General features: G+C 38.8%; 1 protein-coding gene across 1 annotated transcript in view; it reads right to left on the reverse strand.

Annotated features, from left to right (window-relative positions):
• SLCO5A1 (solute carrier organic anion transporter family member 5A1) overlaps positions 1-17,766 on the reverse strand; it is a 68,817-nt gene that overhangs the window by 18,145 nt on the left and 32,906 nt on the right. Inside the window, exons 3-5 of the mRNA XM_066332187.1 lie at positions 11,671-11,891; positions 4,310-4,474; positions 756-954 (exon numbers count right to left, since the gene is read on the reverse strand). Of these exons, the coding sequence (XP_066188284.1) occupies positions 756-954; positions 4,310-4,474; positions 11,671-11,891 (585 nt within the window). The remainder of the gene's footprint in view (positions 1-755; positions 955-4,309; positions 4,475-11,670; positions 11,892-17,766) is intronic.

Genomic DNA, 17,766 nt, shown 5'->3' on the forward strand with positions numbered 1-17,766 from the left:
AATAAAAGGTCATGATCAGCCCCCTGTGGAATCCCTTTCCAGTGAAAAAGTCTGAAGTTTTACCACACTGCCTTCCCTCAAAATATCCTTTCCCTTTTTTTTATGCCCTTCCATGCATTTCTTCATGCCACAGCCTAGATTCCTCACTCCCAAGTCTTCCTACATCCACACCTTCTTCCTCATTGCAGTCCTCTTCATCCTCTACACAACTTTAGGGAATATGGTCTAGTTGCTGCCTTGATGATGATCCCAAAAGCACTGGAAGGCTAGTGAAGGGTTCAGCAGGGCACACCACTAATGTCGATAGCACATGCCCAAGTGATTCCTCTCAAACAGGGACTGTAGACCTAAAATACTTATTAAGGTGGTAATTACTAAACCCATTCAGAAATAATCTTCATAATTCACTTAGTTTTTTCACAATCTTTATGAGCAGAAAATATTTTGAAACACTAAGTAAATTCTAAGTAATCTACAGAGGACACTATTCTTATTTTTCTGTATCACTGAAGGCCATTCTAACCCATTTTCTCACCCCTCAAAAAGGTGAGTTTCTATATAAACTGCATTATAAACCAGATGTGAAAAACAAGGGTCACACACTAACAGCACATGTTTATACCACAATACTCACTAAATTCTTATCTGAACATGTGGCTTCCTCAGTACATCAGCTATCAGCATTTTTTACATTTCTAGATCAGGCTTATTAGAAAAGACTGGTTTTGCCAGAGATAATCATCCAAGATACTTACCCAGTTGTGTAAGGTATATTTATTCCCCCTAGATTAATGCTTTCACATCCAACAATGAAGAGTGTTGAAAAGCACAGCAGAGATACACCACTGCAGATCATAGCCAACTTTGCAGACTCTCTTGCACCGAGTTTCAGCTTTTTTATAATGTAGCCACCTAGGACAATACCAACACCAGCACTTGGGACAATAATCACACCTGCAAGGAAAAAGTTTGAACAGCATTAGAACAGGACCTACAGAAATAGCATAAAACATAAATATTGGTTTCATTCCATAATTAGATGACTGCAAACGCTGCACTAAGATCTCATTGTCTGATTCTCTGCTAGAAAACTGAGTCAGACTTTTCAAACCTCTGGAGTGTTGTCAAAGAATTTATAAAAGCCTCCTTATCATATCAGCAGCAGCCAAAACACTATAAGAGAACTATTGTACTTAGAAGCAGAAACATTGTTTTGTATTTATTTTAGAATGGGGAGAAGGGCTACATATAGGTACAGTTTAACCACTGAAAATTTGAACAAATCCAGATTTGGAAACAAATCTCCCACGTCCCATTCTCATGATTAATTCCAGTGCAGCACACATGCTAACCTCAAGCCGGATCTCAGAACCCTGGCCACCTGGGAGTGCACACCCAAGCCTGGCTGCAAATCTGCCTTCTGGATACTTTAATGCTGAATAGCACTTTCCAAGGCAACTAGCATCAGGACAAGAGGAAACGGCCTCAGGCTGGGCCAAGAGAGGTTCAGGTTGCACATTAGAAAGAACTTCTTCATTGAAAGGGTGGTGAACCATTGGAGTAGGCTGCCCAGGGAGGTGGTGGAGTCACCATCCCTGGAGGTGCTCAAGAAATGACCAGAAGTGGCACCTGGTGCTATGGTTACTGACATGGTGGTGTTTGGTCAAAGGCTGGACTTGATGATCTCGGAGGTCTTTTCCAACCCTGAGTCTATGATTCCATGATTCCTACCTCAGCATTTCAATTCATCTCTCCACAGATATGTAGAGTATAAACAGATCTAACACAATTTTAAAAGTTAAGACAATAGAATTAGGGTAAGTTTAAGATACAAAGACATGCCTATGAAACCTCTGCTGATCTGCTGCTGCAGTTAAAAGGTTCAGCAACACATCACCATGTTGTCCCCACTTGTCAGGTCTTGAGGCAGTGGTAAAGTCAGCAAATGTCTTCCACTTTTCTTCCCTTATCTTTTGCTTCTCACTGACATGTGAGAAGGTCTTTAATTAAAGGCTTTGCCAATAAAGATGTATTCCACACAAACATGGAATTTGAACTACTTTTGGCAGCTGCATCTACAGAGAAGCTGAACTTTATAATCCAAATTGTTACAGATGGTGCTCTCTTAAAGAAGCCAGAAAGACTATCACTTGCAAATACCTTTACGACTATTGCAAAGCACACTCATTCTTTGCTAATATGTCTAAAGGTGAAAGGGACATTATATTTATCAAAATGTTGAGATTGTAAAAGCAAGAATAGAGGGAAAAACAGCTGGTACCTTAATCATCCTGCCATCAGCAATGACAGTATAGAAGAAAATATTTCATGAGGAAGATTCTTAACAGTAAGTCTTCACAGAATCAAAACCAGCCTTTCTTCCAAGAGCAAAAATTAAATGTAGAAGCTGCACAAGTTCAAGACATGAAGTTCGGCACATAGTGTTTTTTGATGATGATAAATGCCAGGGTTGTTTTAACACCAAAAGAAATTTAGATTTAATTAAAGAATTGCTGATTAGAAGACAAAAAATTGCCAGTAAAACCTTTACAGGAAGAGATTCAGGAAGCACGTGTACTCAGCTGGCAATGTGTGTATTAAGCATAGATGTATAATGTATATAACATGTAAATTCTCTTTTACTAACCAGAGAATTTGTGAACTTGTCTTGTCTTTTACGCTATTAGCCAGCAGCAATCTAACACAGAATTTCCAAGTTTCCCTTTCCCATTCCTCCTACAAAAAATATTTATCAAATTACTAACTCTTGACTTCAATGCTAGGTTTTAAAGTTGGGATTGTAGAAGCAGTGCTTACTCGTCCTTGTTGCCTGATCCAGCCTGATACATTTAATCTTCTTCTTCTTCTTCTGGTTCATTATAATAGTCTTTATCAAGCAATTTGTAACAGGGGAAACAACAGATGTCAATAACTTCACAGTTTGGGCAAGGTCACACTAGTTTTACTTCTTTTAATGAACTGGCTGTTGAGTACTTTTTCTGGCAAGAATGTTTCTGGTTTATTCTGAGAATGAAGTAAGTTATGGTGTAGCCATCCCACCAAGACTCATTACAGTAAAACTCCTGTGTGTGTAGCTACCCTAAGCTTCAGACAGCATCACTGTCCTATGAGTCAATGCCTCCTCCTTATATGCAGAACACAGAGATTTCATGCCCTGAAGAAAATCTCATCCCAGAAACTCTCAAATAGAAAGCACCACATGGTGCTTCTCTGACTTTTCCCCTCCCCACACTAGAAACTCCTTGTATTTCTTCCAGCCACTGCAAGCGACAAATTCTTCCCATGTGAGGTCTATGTGCCTTCTGCTACTTCTTGTCCTTTTTTGACAGATGCCCCTGGGCAGCTTCACCCCATACTTCACTTGTGTCCCCACAATTCACTGCACTCCATCACTCCTAGGGCACAGTGTCTGGAAGTACAAAGAACAAAGAACTAGCTTGCCAAGCAATTAGCAGTTATTCTACATGAGAAGCACTATGGAGAATTTTAAATTATTATTATAAAGACAAATGTCTTTGATGCAGCTAGAAGAGAAGGAAACTCATCTGCATGACACAGGCCCCGATTCTGCACAATATTTTCACCTCTTTTAGAAGCCAAGTTCTCACCTCTCACAGTCACAGAGCAGTGTGAAGCTTAAAATTTTGTGGTCTATAGTTCTGTTAAAAGTTGGACATGGCTGTACATTGGTACAGCAGGGGAGGTGCCACACATGCAAGATAGGGGTCTCCTGAAATGACAGGTAGGAGAGAATTTGGGGAGTTCTGACTAGACTAGATTGTTGTCCCAATAAGGATAAGGAGAAAACCACCTCTCTGGAAGAGAGAGATAACTGAAGGATGGGACAAATCAACAACTTTTTAGTGAAGGAAAAAAAAAGAAAAAGATATTTTGAAGATCAAAGAGGAAGTAAAATTCATAGCAAATAAGAACAGTTTTAAGAGATCTTTTAAAGCACACAAATTGCAGTCATGTCAATGGTTTTTCTAGCTTGTATTTGTCCGTTTTTTCCCCCTTGGAGACCACCAAAAAATTAGAAAACATCTCTAGGCCTATGCAACAACAACAACAACAACAAAAAAATCCAGCCCTTTAACATATAAGTGGGTTCATGTTTTACTAAATACACATAACAAACATTAAAAAAATAGTCTGAATATCTAACCAAATGCAGAAAGCTGGACCAAATCACATGTTTGAACACACACATTTTTGGTTCATTCCTAACTGACTCATTTCATTAGCCAAAGCCAACCTTGCAAGGTAACACTACGTGGCAATGCCTTACCAGTGTAGATGCTGGCATTGGAAGCTGGGATGCCAAACTGTGACTCGATGAACTTGGGAATGAAGGTAATAAAAGCTGTGACAATGGCACTCTCAGCTGTGTATGACAAACTCACAAAAAGGAATGTCATGTTGCTTAAGATCCTGACAGCTGCTCTTGGAAGCTCTATAAAATGACAAAAATGACAAACGAATGTTATAAACAATGAGTGAGAAACAAAAGCAAACTGAAACAGAACCAATTGATTTTCTTTGAGACAGACTGGCAATAACGGCTTGCTAGCAGCTGGTACATTTGCTAGACAGAAGGGAGAGTGCATACTTGGGATTGCAGCCCTTGCTCCCTGCTCTGATCCCATCTCACTGCCTTGCTCAGGGCCACAGTCCCACTTGGCACAAACACAATTGAGCTGTGTATTAGAAAAACATCTGAAAGAACAGACACCATAACAGAAAGAAAAACAGCAATAAAATGTAGGGATTTTGGAATTATTCTGATATCTTGTTTTGAGACTTTCTGTGAGATAACACATCACACTGATGAACTGACAGTACTGAGTTTTGCACTCCATAGGAGGAAAAAAATCCTACACTCCCCATTACTCTCTGCTTCAAGGACCATGCTTGGGAAGCTGGGGTAATAATAATCTAATTTCAAAGGGGAACCAAAATATTTTTAGTTAAACATTTTTCTACATGATTTAAAAGCATTTACAATGACACAGACAAAGCACAATGAAAAGATTACATCAGTGATATAAAAGAATCAATTTACCTTACATATAACTCAATTAATATTCTCGGAAGGGATAAAGAAATCAATTAAGAATGATAGTACATCATAAACCTAAATTGAAAAAGTATTCATAGATGTTGCAGTTATTCTCGAATCAAATACCAAACCCCCATGAAATTCAGCACTGTAGTTAAATTAAACATATACTTTCAATTTAGTTCCGCATGATGTCAAATTATCATCCCCCTATTCTGCACTTAATTTTTTTCAGATTAGATGCTGTGATTTTAAATGAGTCTTCTTTCCCTTGGGGCTTTTTTTACCCAATATCAATTTTTTCTTAAGTGTTATATGTAACCTATTATACTTCAGATTTTTTTCATTTGCTTTTCACTTGGTACAGAAATGGAATAGTGCTTGAACCAAAGCCAGTTGAATTCCATGACAAGAGCACCCATTAGAAATACATGTTGAGCAAGAACATGAGTGAGAATTTTATTGATGTTAAAAGTTGTCAAGACAAAGATCTGTCTCACTTTCTCCACTGACTCCAGTAAGTTATCTGTATAAAAGCAAACAGATTTTAACTTGTCATGACAAAACTTGTCAAGCTGCAAATTAGCACTTAAGCCGTCCGACTGCACCCAGTCTTAGCTTATGCCAGTTGTCAAAATTTATACTGAATTCCTTATGAGTGATGGGTTTATAATTTTAATGTAGTCAAATGCTCTCCTGCTACATCTAAGAAGAAACATATTAAGTGTTAAATACAAAATTTGGTGGAAGTAACTAATGAATAAATCATATTAAGAAGCACTCATATATCTGAATCTTAATATTTTTTACTATCTACAGCTCTAAATAAAAAAAAAAAGGTGGTGCATTTTGCAATAGAAGCAACAGGAGCAAGCAGTTACAACCATGCTGATGCTGCTGTGAGAAAGGAATCAAGAAGCAGAAAAAAGGACTGGTCCTGTTGGAAACTGAGCTACTTAATAGCAGCTGCTCACCTGGGTCGAAAATGTGGGAGAAAACAAGAAATCATCACAGAGGGGAAAAACTATTTTATTAGGATGATGAACTGAGTGCTCTTTGTAGAAATGAATTGGTAGTTCTTGGCCAAGGGCTGAACTCAACATCTTTGCTAAATCGATTACTTCAAAGACTCTGGTCCAGACCTCATATACCTGGTAAGGGCTGCCCTTCCTGGTAAAATTGAGCTTTAGGAAAATGTCTGCTTTAGAATTTTCAGTCAACTAAAGAATTAATTTGGCAAAGAACTGCCGAGCTAATGAACATTTTGCCCCAATGTTTGTATGTAGAGCTGTACTTCTGTTAACTCCTACTTACTGGTGTAAGTCATCTCATCTGAGCACTCAGGCTAAAGGTCATTATTCCTTTCAAAACTAATTAGGATTTTGAAATGGGATTTCTACTGTTAAGTAGATAAAACTTCGTGTCTTGGAATAAGTACAAGTTCCCTTACATCCATGTAAAGGGCTCTTCAGAGAACAACTCTGCTGATTACTGTAAATTTTGGCATGAAATAAAGAGTTTATTTCTGCATGCCGCACTAATACACACCACCTGGAGCTCTTACGAGTTGATCTTTGTGGTTTATAAACAGTAATTGTCTGGTATACAAGGGAAAGTTGCTATATAGTAAGAAACTTGGAAATAAAAACACACGTTCAGAGTTAGACTTTCCCTGATTTCCTCTCATGATCACCAACATACCCTGTGTGACAGCATCTACACTACACTTCTGAATTTAAAAAACTATAATAAAAAGGTACTATTAAGTAGCTAATTATCTTTCAACCACAGTAACTGTAGTAAAAAGCAAGAATGCTAAAAACTTAAAGGATCCTCTGTACTACATATCAATCATGCTATTAAAACATTTCTATGTCAAATTACTTTTGTGTGGCTAGCCGTAGGCCTGGGCTTTGCTTCCAAGGCCATTATTAAACCTGTCAGGTTTAATTTTTAGGAAAGACATCTTCAAAAGTCATTGCATGTTTTTGCAAATGTGCATCAGAAACAAACCTAGAGAACTTGCAATTTCGCTCATTCTGTCATCTAAACTAATAAACCTCCATCAATTACACTCCTAGAACTAAAACAATCTTTTAGCATGGCTGCAAACATGTTTATATTTCTGTGTAGTAACTCAAATTTTAATATCTCATTCCCCCCCATCCCCTAGTATATAACTAAGAGTAGATTGAAACCTGCCTTGCTGGACTGGTTTGCTAGTCTACTGGCAATTGTCTTCCTTTCATGATCTTTGACAGTATTTTTTCTCTGGTAACTATTAATTTTTCTTTCACTCATGTGCTGGACCACTGCTTGATTCATGGTAAGGGAAAAGCATAAGAAAAATCTGCAAGTAATACAAGTATTCATAAATATTTCCCTAAGCAAAGCACTGTAAACAGAATTTCAATAAAAACTGAAGTAATTCTGACTTCACCTCCTTTTTCAACATTTAATATAGTTTCTTTTATCTCTGTTCAATGACTATAATCGTCTCAGTCTACAGCACTGTCCTTCTGCAGTCCATCAGAAAAGTTTCTTGTAAGGGTGAGGCAGACATTAGCTAGAAGACCTCCCTTCTGCTAGTGCTCTCAGTCTGGACAGCACTGCCCAAGCCTGCAGCTCTGGAGAAGGCTGGCTCCACACCGAGGCCTCAGGGACAGCTTCCACTCTTGTGCAGTACAAAGCAGAGCCAAGATTTGAGACAGAATTTCTGGTCTGTTTATCAGAATAGAAACTAGCAAAGTGACATACAACTACGTCAAACATCTCCTGCATGGAGCTAATCACTAATCTCTGGAATGGTATTTTACCATTTCCTTATCAACTCACACACCATTTAAACAACCTCATTCGACTCTCAGGACAGGCCTTAAGCATCTGGGTGGTGGCTGGGTGATTGAACAGCCCCTAATACCTCATCAAGAGAGGAGGAGTTCAGAACCAGTTTGATATGAATATTACTTATTTTAACTTGTTTTAGAGCAGGGCCTCGAGGCTCCAGTTAGCACTGCTCATCACTGCATGGAGCTATGCCAATCTTTTCTATTTTGAGCTCTTCAGGACAGCCTAAGAAAGGACGAGAGGGAAGCACCCTGCTCAGGGTCAGTGGCACTGCAGGATCTGCAGCCCATGGTCTGCTGAATCCTCTGACATTCACAGTGCCCACCAAGTGCCCCACACACAGCCCACTGTCTCCTCCTCTTCTGATCCCTGTCAACTGATCTTCAGGCAGCACAGAAACTCCAATCCAGATCCTTGACAAAGCACTTCAGTGGGCTTATCCTGCAGCCACAAGCCTCTTAGGAGTTTCTTTTATCTCTGCTGATGCCCTGACAATCATTATTGTCCTTTCTCTGTCCCTCACAGGAACTCACTGAGAAAGGCATACAACAGCTGGTAGATGTGAGAAGGCAGACAGGAAAATTCTACATTTAAGAAAGGGCTGTAGTACACAGGAACAAAATAAAAACAACTCCAAAGGCTACAAAATACATGTAATTAATTAGATTAGTTTTTAAATTCAGATTAGATAAGTCTATTTTAAGTAATATATACATTTGCTTTCTTTACACTGCTGCTTTATTCAATTGCACAGTAAGTTTCATTACAGTGGTAAGTGAAAGAGGGACTGCAGATACAATTTCCATGGTACAAAACCCTAAGGGTATCTCAGTAATAAATGAAAACTGTAGTTTGGTCTGCTCAGATTCATGTAGTATCTGCACATATGGGATTGAACCATGGTTTCCTCATTATAAAACTCCTCTAGCTTATGTAATCTACACTACCTCTATTTTTCCCAATAAACTACATCTAATTTTCTTCCTCCTGTGACCTACTTACTCTTTTATTTAATACTTTTAATACCTGACTCAGAAGCATTCTTCAACTCATTTTCTACTTAAAACATAAGTAAGAGAAGACTGAATTCCAAGCCCTTGCAAATTGAAACATGTGAAAAAGCAAAGCTGTATCTGTATTTTTATCTGATCTCAGCTCCACCATGGGCCAAAATAAAGCTCAGTCACTGAAGTTTGAGGCTACTTGTGGATGGAGCTAGTTTAGGTTTATTTCTTCTGCCTATACAGGCATTCAGTGCAGAAAAAAGAATCATGACTTTTTGATCCCTTTTCATTTGCCTAGAGAACTAATCAGGAAATTAGGACAAGTTACATCAAGGCAAAAATCATTTTGGCCAGGCTTCCCAGGTAAGATGACATCACACTGGAAGAACAAAACAGTTACTCTCCTTACCAAAGCTGCATAGATTTCAGAGATTTGATGGCACTGACCTCTCTCATGGCAGTCTATGACATCATTAATATTTTTTAGTACAGAAGTGAAGATATGACCTACTAAATCAACAGTCTCCTGGCTACTGCCTAAGTGGAGTTTCTGCCCATAGTGCTATAAAAATGAAGCTCTGAAATTCAATGGAAAGTATAAAATGTTCACTGCATCTCAGAAGAAGCAATGCTAAATGACTTAGACACATATGATCCTTTTTTCCTTCCCATTAAAAACAAAATTACCTCAGCTGAGAAGCTTGAGGCATGATCTTACTCCATAAAGCCCACTTAAACTGGAAAAATAATTAAATAATAGTGCATTCCTGCTGCAGGCTTCTTTGCTAGGGTAACTGATACCAAATGAGAAAGCTATTATCAGCTTACAGCAAAATACTTTTTCTGCTTATCTCAACTAGCTTGCTATCTTTCTGGCATGTTTCTTTTCACTGTTCTGCATGGTGAAGTTTCTCCTCTAAAGAAAACTAGTTTTGTATAGTAAAACCTCTAATTTGGTAGCTCCGTTAATATAGTAATATAGAACTTTTTAGAATGTATGTTACACATCCAGGCAGACACATACCAGAGAAACACATGCTAAAATGAGACATACAGAAGTTTTTATTTCTGTAAAAAAAAGTCCTAGAAAACATTCTCCCAACCAAATACTTGGTTTTTTCTGTACCTGCTATGCCTGTAGGGACAGCATGGCCTGGAAGGTGAATTGTGTATCAAAACAGAGAACCAGCATCAGCAAACTCACCCAGATGCAGTTCATCTGTACACCTGTATCTTCACCAGGCACGCCCAAGGGTGAAGCAGTCTCTGCTGTGACATTTCCTGCCATCCTTAGGAAGGAGTCCAGCAAAGACTAGACTCCCCCAGTTCCCCTGTTATTGAGAAAATATTGACAGGAGAAACCCTGAACTGCTTCCAAAATCAGAGGCCAGTAGGTTTGAAGGCAAATAAAACCCACAACTAGTTGTGTGGATTGAGGAGAAAATATTATGAATTGAGACTCACAAATATGAAAATTAGTCTTCAAAGGAGGAATGAACATGCTTTTCTTGCTTCTCCACCACATTTTTAACCACTTTGCCAACAAAGGGAGAACACGTCTGAAAGATCTGATATTTGAGGTTTGCTTGCCTTAAGAAGCTGATTTGTAAGCTAATAAAGTCACACCAAGAAAGTTCTGCTATCTTCTTTTTCCTTTACTTCTGTAGAAATTAACAGTAACTTTAGGTACTCTGAGAGAATCAGTGTAAATGTAATACAGAGCAAATTAATATGTAGGTGTGCAAACATAACTTAAAATTACACTGGATTTAGTCTAAAACCAGCTGGTTTTGCTAAGCCCTGTCTACTCAGCATAAAGAGTGATCATAAAAATGTTTCATTAAAAAATCTGCCAATCATTATAGCCTGGACTAACATCCAAGTAACACTAATGTCTATTTCAACAAACACTTAAAATTTTGAGTTCAAATTAGGTCTGACAATACAATAGGTATTTCATAGTTTCTCCTAGTCCCACTGCATTTATCAGGCTACCATGAAATGGCACAAGCAGCATTTGCATCTTAGAATCCAAGCAGGACACAACAACACTAACAACACAATGGCATTGAGGCACATTCACTCTTGTCCTATACTACTCAATTTTATGACAAATCTGTACTGTCAATTTAAACTCTATATGCTTCACAATAATCAATTTGTAGCAATACTGCCCTTCTTCTCCAGGCAATTTGTCAATGATTATTACTTACTGTTAGATTTTATATTAATGCCTACTTCTTGAAAAAAATAAACATTTTTACTACTTGTCCATCTTTTGATCTCTTTTTGTTTCAAAATTAGCACAGGTTTTATTTGTCTTAGCCTTCAGAAAATAGTTTGCAGTACCAAATAGGAAAGGAATATGAAAAGAATAATCTCTCTCTATGAACTTACCCAAATGCATGAATGTAATTGAACTCACATACACAAGAAGAATCTCTTCTACTTGTTTCATTTATACTGTAGAAGAGCACTTTATTCCATGAAGTTCAGCTTATAAAGCAAGTGTGACAATTACAAACTCTAAGGTGCACAAATTCACATGGCAACAAGAAAATTGATGTCTTACAATCACTGCTGTAGCCTGTCATTTTAGAGGATGAGTATCCACTAAAATCTCAACAGCAAAAACACAATAGCAAATATAGGATGTCAAAACTGCCTTCAATTACCTTACACAATCCTGGATGACCCTACACAAAATCTAAAGCATTTATAAATAAAAACAAACTTTACCTTTAACATTCTCTCCAAATCCCATAGAGGCAGAAACTGAACTGTCTGTTTCTGTTTTGCTACTTGTTTTCTCTTTCATCACATCATCATCACTTGAAACATCATCAGAGTTCATCTTCTTTTTCTTTTTTTTATGTCGAGGAGGGAGCTTTTTCGGAAAGGTAAACATGGGGAATATCACAAGGAGCATTGCAATGGCACAAAGGAGAAATCCACTCCACCTAATGCCAGGAAAGCAGGAATGGAAACAAAAACAAACACATTGCATGAAACAAAAAAAAAAAAAAAATCAAAGTTACTGTTAGAGGCTGCACTGACTGGAAAGACAGACTTGCAAAGTATGAAAAACTGACACTTAGAGTAAAGAATTGGAGTGGGGGAGAACTTTCACTGCAGTAAATTCCTTATTCATCAGTTGTTTCTGTTGGCTTATTTACTGAAAGGTATTTATCCAGAATCTACCAAGTTTTATTAAATAGTGTCAGCTTTAAGTCACCACAAATTTTCAGTTTCAGTAATTTTTCAGTACCCAGTGCTGAGAATTAGATATTCACTTTGACTTAGCCTTTCAGAGATAATTCCCAGTAAAGCAATATTGTATTTCTCTGGAAAACACAGAAAAAGCTATCCATGTCATGAGAAGATAAAATGTCCTGATAGATAGATAAAATGTCCTGATATATTAGCCCATCAGGGCTAATCTCTTCTGCTTTCCAGTGCTTACCTCTCACTGCCCTGACTGTCCAATTCTCTCCCTTTACAACCAAAGAGTTTCCAAAGCCTGAATGTAAACAAATGATGTGCTACAATTCCTGCCCAAAACTCTGTTCTGCAACTGCAACCTGAAATAGCCTTCAGAAAGCATTTCCTCTTCTCTCCCTCTGTCTTTTAAATATGGGATATAAAAACAACCCTGAAATGATCCCTTGGCTCTCAGAGAATGACCTGGCACATACCCACAGAAGGGACAACGTGTGAGATATAGAACAGAGCTCTTCAGCCACATACAGCTGTCCTCCCTGCAGCCTTCCTGCAACCAAAAAGCTTCACAGACTTCACCACAGCACTACAGATGGGCAAAAGGGCTGCATGAGAAAGTTCTGTAGAGTTAACTCGAGTCAGCAGCCAGAACACTCACAGCAGAGTGTCAGATAACATCATTTCTCCTCTGAGGTTTAGCAGTGAAAGACTAAGGGAAACATAGCTAGTTCCATAAAGAAGGACAACTTCAGAATCCACCCACAAAGTTCTTCTTACATACTGGAAGTGCAGTTTTCACTACAGACTCATCTCATTGTACCAGGTTTACATGGCAAGATTTTGATAGCACGGTAGGGACTGCATGGGTGCTTCTGTGAGAGGACACCATGAGCTGTCCCATGCTGGACAGAGACAGCTCCAGCCAGTTTTAAAACAGATCCACCACTACCCAATGCTGAGCGTATCAGAATGCTTGTGGCACCTTGGTGTTCACTTATTCAAGAAAGGGGAAAAATACTGCAAAGCAACTGTGTGAAGAGGGTGACAAAATATGGAAGAAACAGCCCTGCAGACCCAAGGTGAAAGAAGGGGAGAAGGGGCTCCAGGTGCAGAGATTCACCTGTAGGCCCAGGACAAGACCATGGTATATTCCTCCAGACTGTGGAGAATCCACACTGGAGCAGGCTCCAGCAGGAATTGTGGCCTGTGGAGAAGAGCCCTCACAGGAGTAGATTTTCAGGCAGAATATGGCACCCATGGGGGAAGCTGCATGCTGGAGCATTCTGTTCCTTATGGAAAGGACCTGTGCTGGACCAGTTAATAAAAGATTGTCTGAAGCAGAGAAGAAGCAGCAGAGACAAGGTGTTACAAACTGACCACAATCCCCTTTCCACAGCCCACTGCATCACTCCAGTGGAGGACGTAGAAGAGTCAGGAGAGAAGCTGAGCTTTAGGAGAAGGAAGGAGTGGGTATGAAGTGCTTGTAGGTTTCTTTTTAGTTCTTTCTATCCTACTCTGTTTCGAACTGGTGAGAATTTAATTTCCCTAAGTCAAGTCTACTTGGTCCATGATAGTAATTAGTGAGGGTTTCCTCTGTCCTTATCTCAATCTATGAGCTTTCCATTGTATTTTCTCTCTGTTTTGCTGAGGAAGGGGAATGAGACAATTTCATGGGCACCCAGCAGCCAGCCAAAGCCAATCCACCACACAAATGTACACTAGTATTTGGAACTTCCAGTGAAGTCAACCAGGTTACTGTAATATCCAACCACGACAATGATGGCTTTTTCATTTCAAATCAAATTTCCAGAATCACGGTGCGTTGACCCTGGCTGGTGCCAGGTACCCACCAAAGTCATTCTTATCACTCCCCACCCTCAGCAGGACAGGCGAGAGAAAATGCAATGAAAGGCTCCCACTAGCTTCAGGGGAATCCCGGAGCACCTCCTCCTCCTCCTTCTCCAATGATACTGGGGTCTGCAGAGCTGTTTCTGTTGCATATTCTCATTTCACTCTCTTCTGGCTGCTGCTGGTGTTGTACATGCCTTTTTGTTTTCCTCATTCTTAAATATGTTATCCCAAAGGTGCTACCACCACCGCTGATGGGCTCCACCATGGCCAGCCTCCTCTTGGAGCCAGCTGACATTGGCTCTCTCAGGCAGAGGTGAAGCTTTTGGCAGCTTCTCACAGAAGCCACTCCTGTAGCCTTCCTGCTACCAAAACCTTGCTGTGCAAACCCACTGCAAGAACAATTTTTACATATATTTGTACTACCTTTACACTATTAATTATACATTTATTCAAACTTTAAACATTTTAAATTCCGAGTAGACAGGATTACTTGCACAGGAAACGGAAAGCATTTGGCCTCATATTTGTAATGTAAAGATATTGTGAACTTTATTTTTCAATGAAAATAAATTAATATGCAATGCTTTGTGTGGTAAGTGATTACACACAGGCAAACAGCAGATAAACAGCCATGTGTAACACTATTTTTATTAGAAGCTTACAGGAAGCTTTTGCAAGGCAAATATAAGTGACTGAAAGTTTTGACTAATTTTGATATTATGTAAACAGAAAATCCTCTATTCATTCATTTTAGCTGATAACATACATGGATTAGAAAGCAGACTTTTAGGAGGATTAGTCAGCACTGTCAGACGGAATAAATCCGTAGTCTGTATAAAAATGTAGCAACATCCCTTTCAGGATCTCAAAGGCAGAAGCTGCAACGGCACTGATCAAAGAAACAATCTGTGGCAATAATATGCAGAAATCTGCAACCACCCACACAGGAGGAAACAGCAAAGGAGACAGGGCCTGTAACGTAGCACAAGATGAAATTCAAATCCAAAGGGACCGTTATGACAGCATACCAAATGCTGGAGATGTCACAAATGCAGCACTGGATACAATTATCTCACCATCTACACTTCACAACTCCCTGGAGAAATATCAAAGAATTGGAAAACAGACAAAAGATGGTATTAAAAATAATAAGGACACCTACAATGGGAAATTGAGAGGTCAGAACAGGAGCTATATTAATTTAAAAAGCCCTTGATTTTCTGTCTTCTAAAGTTGAAAAAAATATGCAGAAGAATACCTCAAAGGCATCCGCACAAGCCCTAGGACCTCAAATAAAGCAATTAAAGCTAAGGAAGGACCAGACAATGCTGAAGGAATTCCTTTAAACTTCTTGTGTGGAATGTTGATGAAAGACTATATAGGAAGATCCAAGTATTAAACAGATTCTGAACCAGGAAAGCACTCAGAATAGCGTCAGCAAAAGAAAATTTGATTCAAAGCACCTGACAGACCGCCAAGGGCTACTCCACAACTAATGAGGTCCCTATACAGCACATTAACAGTTCTCAAAGACAACAACATGATGAATGACTTCTAACAGATATCTCTACAGTTACCACATTTGAATAAAAAACAGTTTCAAACATTTGATGGGCTAGCATAGACAGCTGGCTTGTAATTTAGCCCAGAGCACCTACAGAAACCCCAGGTGTGCAAAACCTAGGAGCAGAAATCCAAGTTCTGTGAAACTCAAGGAATAATCAGATCAGAAATCACCTCAAAAAAATAACCATTTTACTTTACCATGTTGCACGAAAGATAAACCAAATTACATGTCCTGCAATATACATCCTAGAAAGAAACAGCTTAAGGAAAAAAAATAGGCTAATTGCTTTTATTTCAGCCATATATCATAGCTGCTATATTCACTATTTTGTCTGTAAGCAGTGCCTCCTCTAACAATGGAAATTGTTAAATTGAATCCCGCAATAAGTTGCATTAGGAACCTTAGAGCCATAATAAAGAAAAGATAGGAATCAAAGACACTAATTCACTTCAAAGTAAACAAGACTCAGAAACCTCATATATGACTTTCCATTACATTATCTCAATATAGCCATACTTTTGAAGTGTGTCAGCTGAAGTAAGTGTTGGGCTACTCTTACATTTCAAATTCTTAGACTGCATAAATAAAAATAAACTTGACTATGCAGCACTTCCCTGCAAGGAGAAAATGCCAGAGTCCCAGAAAATAAATTTCAGTGGAATGAAAGTCTACACTTCCAGAATTCTTTGCAACCAAGCAGTTTAGTGAGTAGCAAGGGACACGAGTTTAACCTTCACACTGTAGGAGTCTTGCTTTTTTTAAATGGGTAGACATAGCTTCAGAAAGAGAAAAGAGAATGAGACACAAATGCTATGAATGCCACTAAACTTTTATGAGAGGCCACCATAGATTGTAGAACAAATTATCAGAGACCTGATATCAGTTGATCCTCCTCCAAAATTTAAGAGAGAAAGAAGTGACATAATTAAAAAGGAAAAAGAAATAAAAAGATCTGAAATACCCATCAAGGAAAGACAGACACTACAGATTTAATCAACAAGATAAAAAAAGAAAACTTGTACTGACTTTGCTGCTTTGGCTATTTTACTTTTGCTGAAGCTGTTTGAGTTAAACCTCAGTTACATCAGTGGTTGTGTTATAGATAAAAGTTTATCCCACATTCATACAGCTCCACTGATTTCAATTAACAAATATATTTATGCGTCTGTTTGCAATTTCTGTCAAAAAATACTCATCAGATGCTGATTACCGGTTCTGACATGTCATTAAAAATATGTATTTTTTTACACAAAAAATAAAAAAGATAGTTTTACAAAGAATGTATAATATTTTGCTCTGATTTTTGATCTTTTATATTAGAATAGTCCAAATCTTGACATTGCTGCACACTCACAGAACAGATCTTTTTTGTGAGATAAGCCAGTAGATAAATCAGGGAGCTGGTAACCTCAAGGCCAGCACTCAGATTTGCCTTTCTCTTGCTGAAAATTCCACGAAACAGTGCAGCAATGCTCTTGGACTAAGTAAGACCAATAAAGCAAGACTAAATCTTTGAAGGTTTAAGAAGACTCCAAAGAGAGAATTTTTCATATCAAACTGTCAGGAAAGATCACTGCAGAATAAAGAGAACCAGATACAGACTGACTGCAACAGCACAGTGACAAACACTAACCCAGGGCACAAGAACTGACACTGCACCTTACATCTACAAAGCAGAGGTCTCTTCCTGCGATAATGAACTTCAGTTTTTTTATGGAATTGCATGAAAACTTCACAGCAGATCTATGATTTATCTCAGACAAGGCAGTTAAAGCCCCCTCATGACCTGCTTCCTCAAAGACACATTGCTGAAGAGGCCACATCTCAAACGCTACCTGAAGACATCGGCTATCAATTACAGCTGCTACATCTCAGTGCTGCTGGAAGCCTACTCCTTGTTAGAGAATAATGTGATGGTTTACAGCATCTGCTGCCTAAACACAAGCCATCACCCTGAGAAAAAACGATAGGAAAGGGCATGTTCTGACTCCATCCTATCTCCTTCACCTGGAACAGGACCAGTAAAGTCTAGTGTTTCTCATCTGGGCAGCAGAGTTCAGCGTTTCACACTGCCTCCACTGGAAAACCAAAGAGGAGATTAATCCAGCTTCCAGTAGGAAGGGGTTGGTTGTGGGCAGCAGAGATGGTCCATGGTCACCTGCAACACCAATATCCTGCCCTGCCATCCCTGTGATGAG

Source organism: Sylvia atricapilla, chromosome 1, assembly GCF_009819655.1.
Source record: "Sylvia atricapilla isolate bSylAtr1 chromosome 1, bSylAtr1.pri, whole genome shotgun sequence".
Lineage (NCBI taxonomy): Eukaryota > Metazoa > Chordata > Aves > Passeriformes > Sylviidae > Sylvia > Sylvia atricapilla.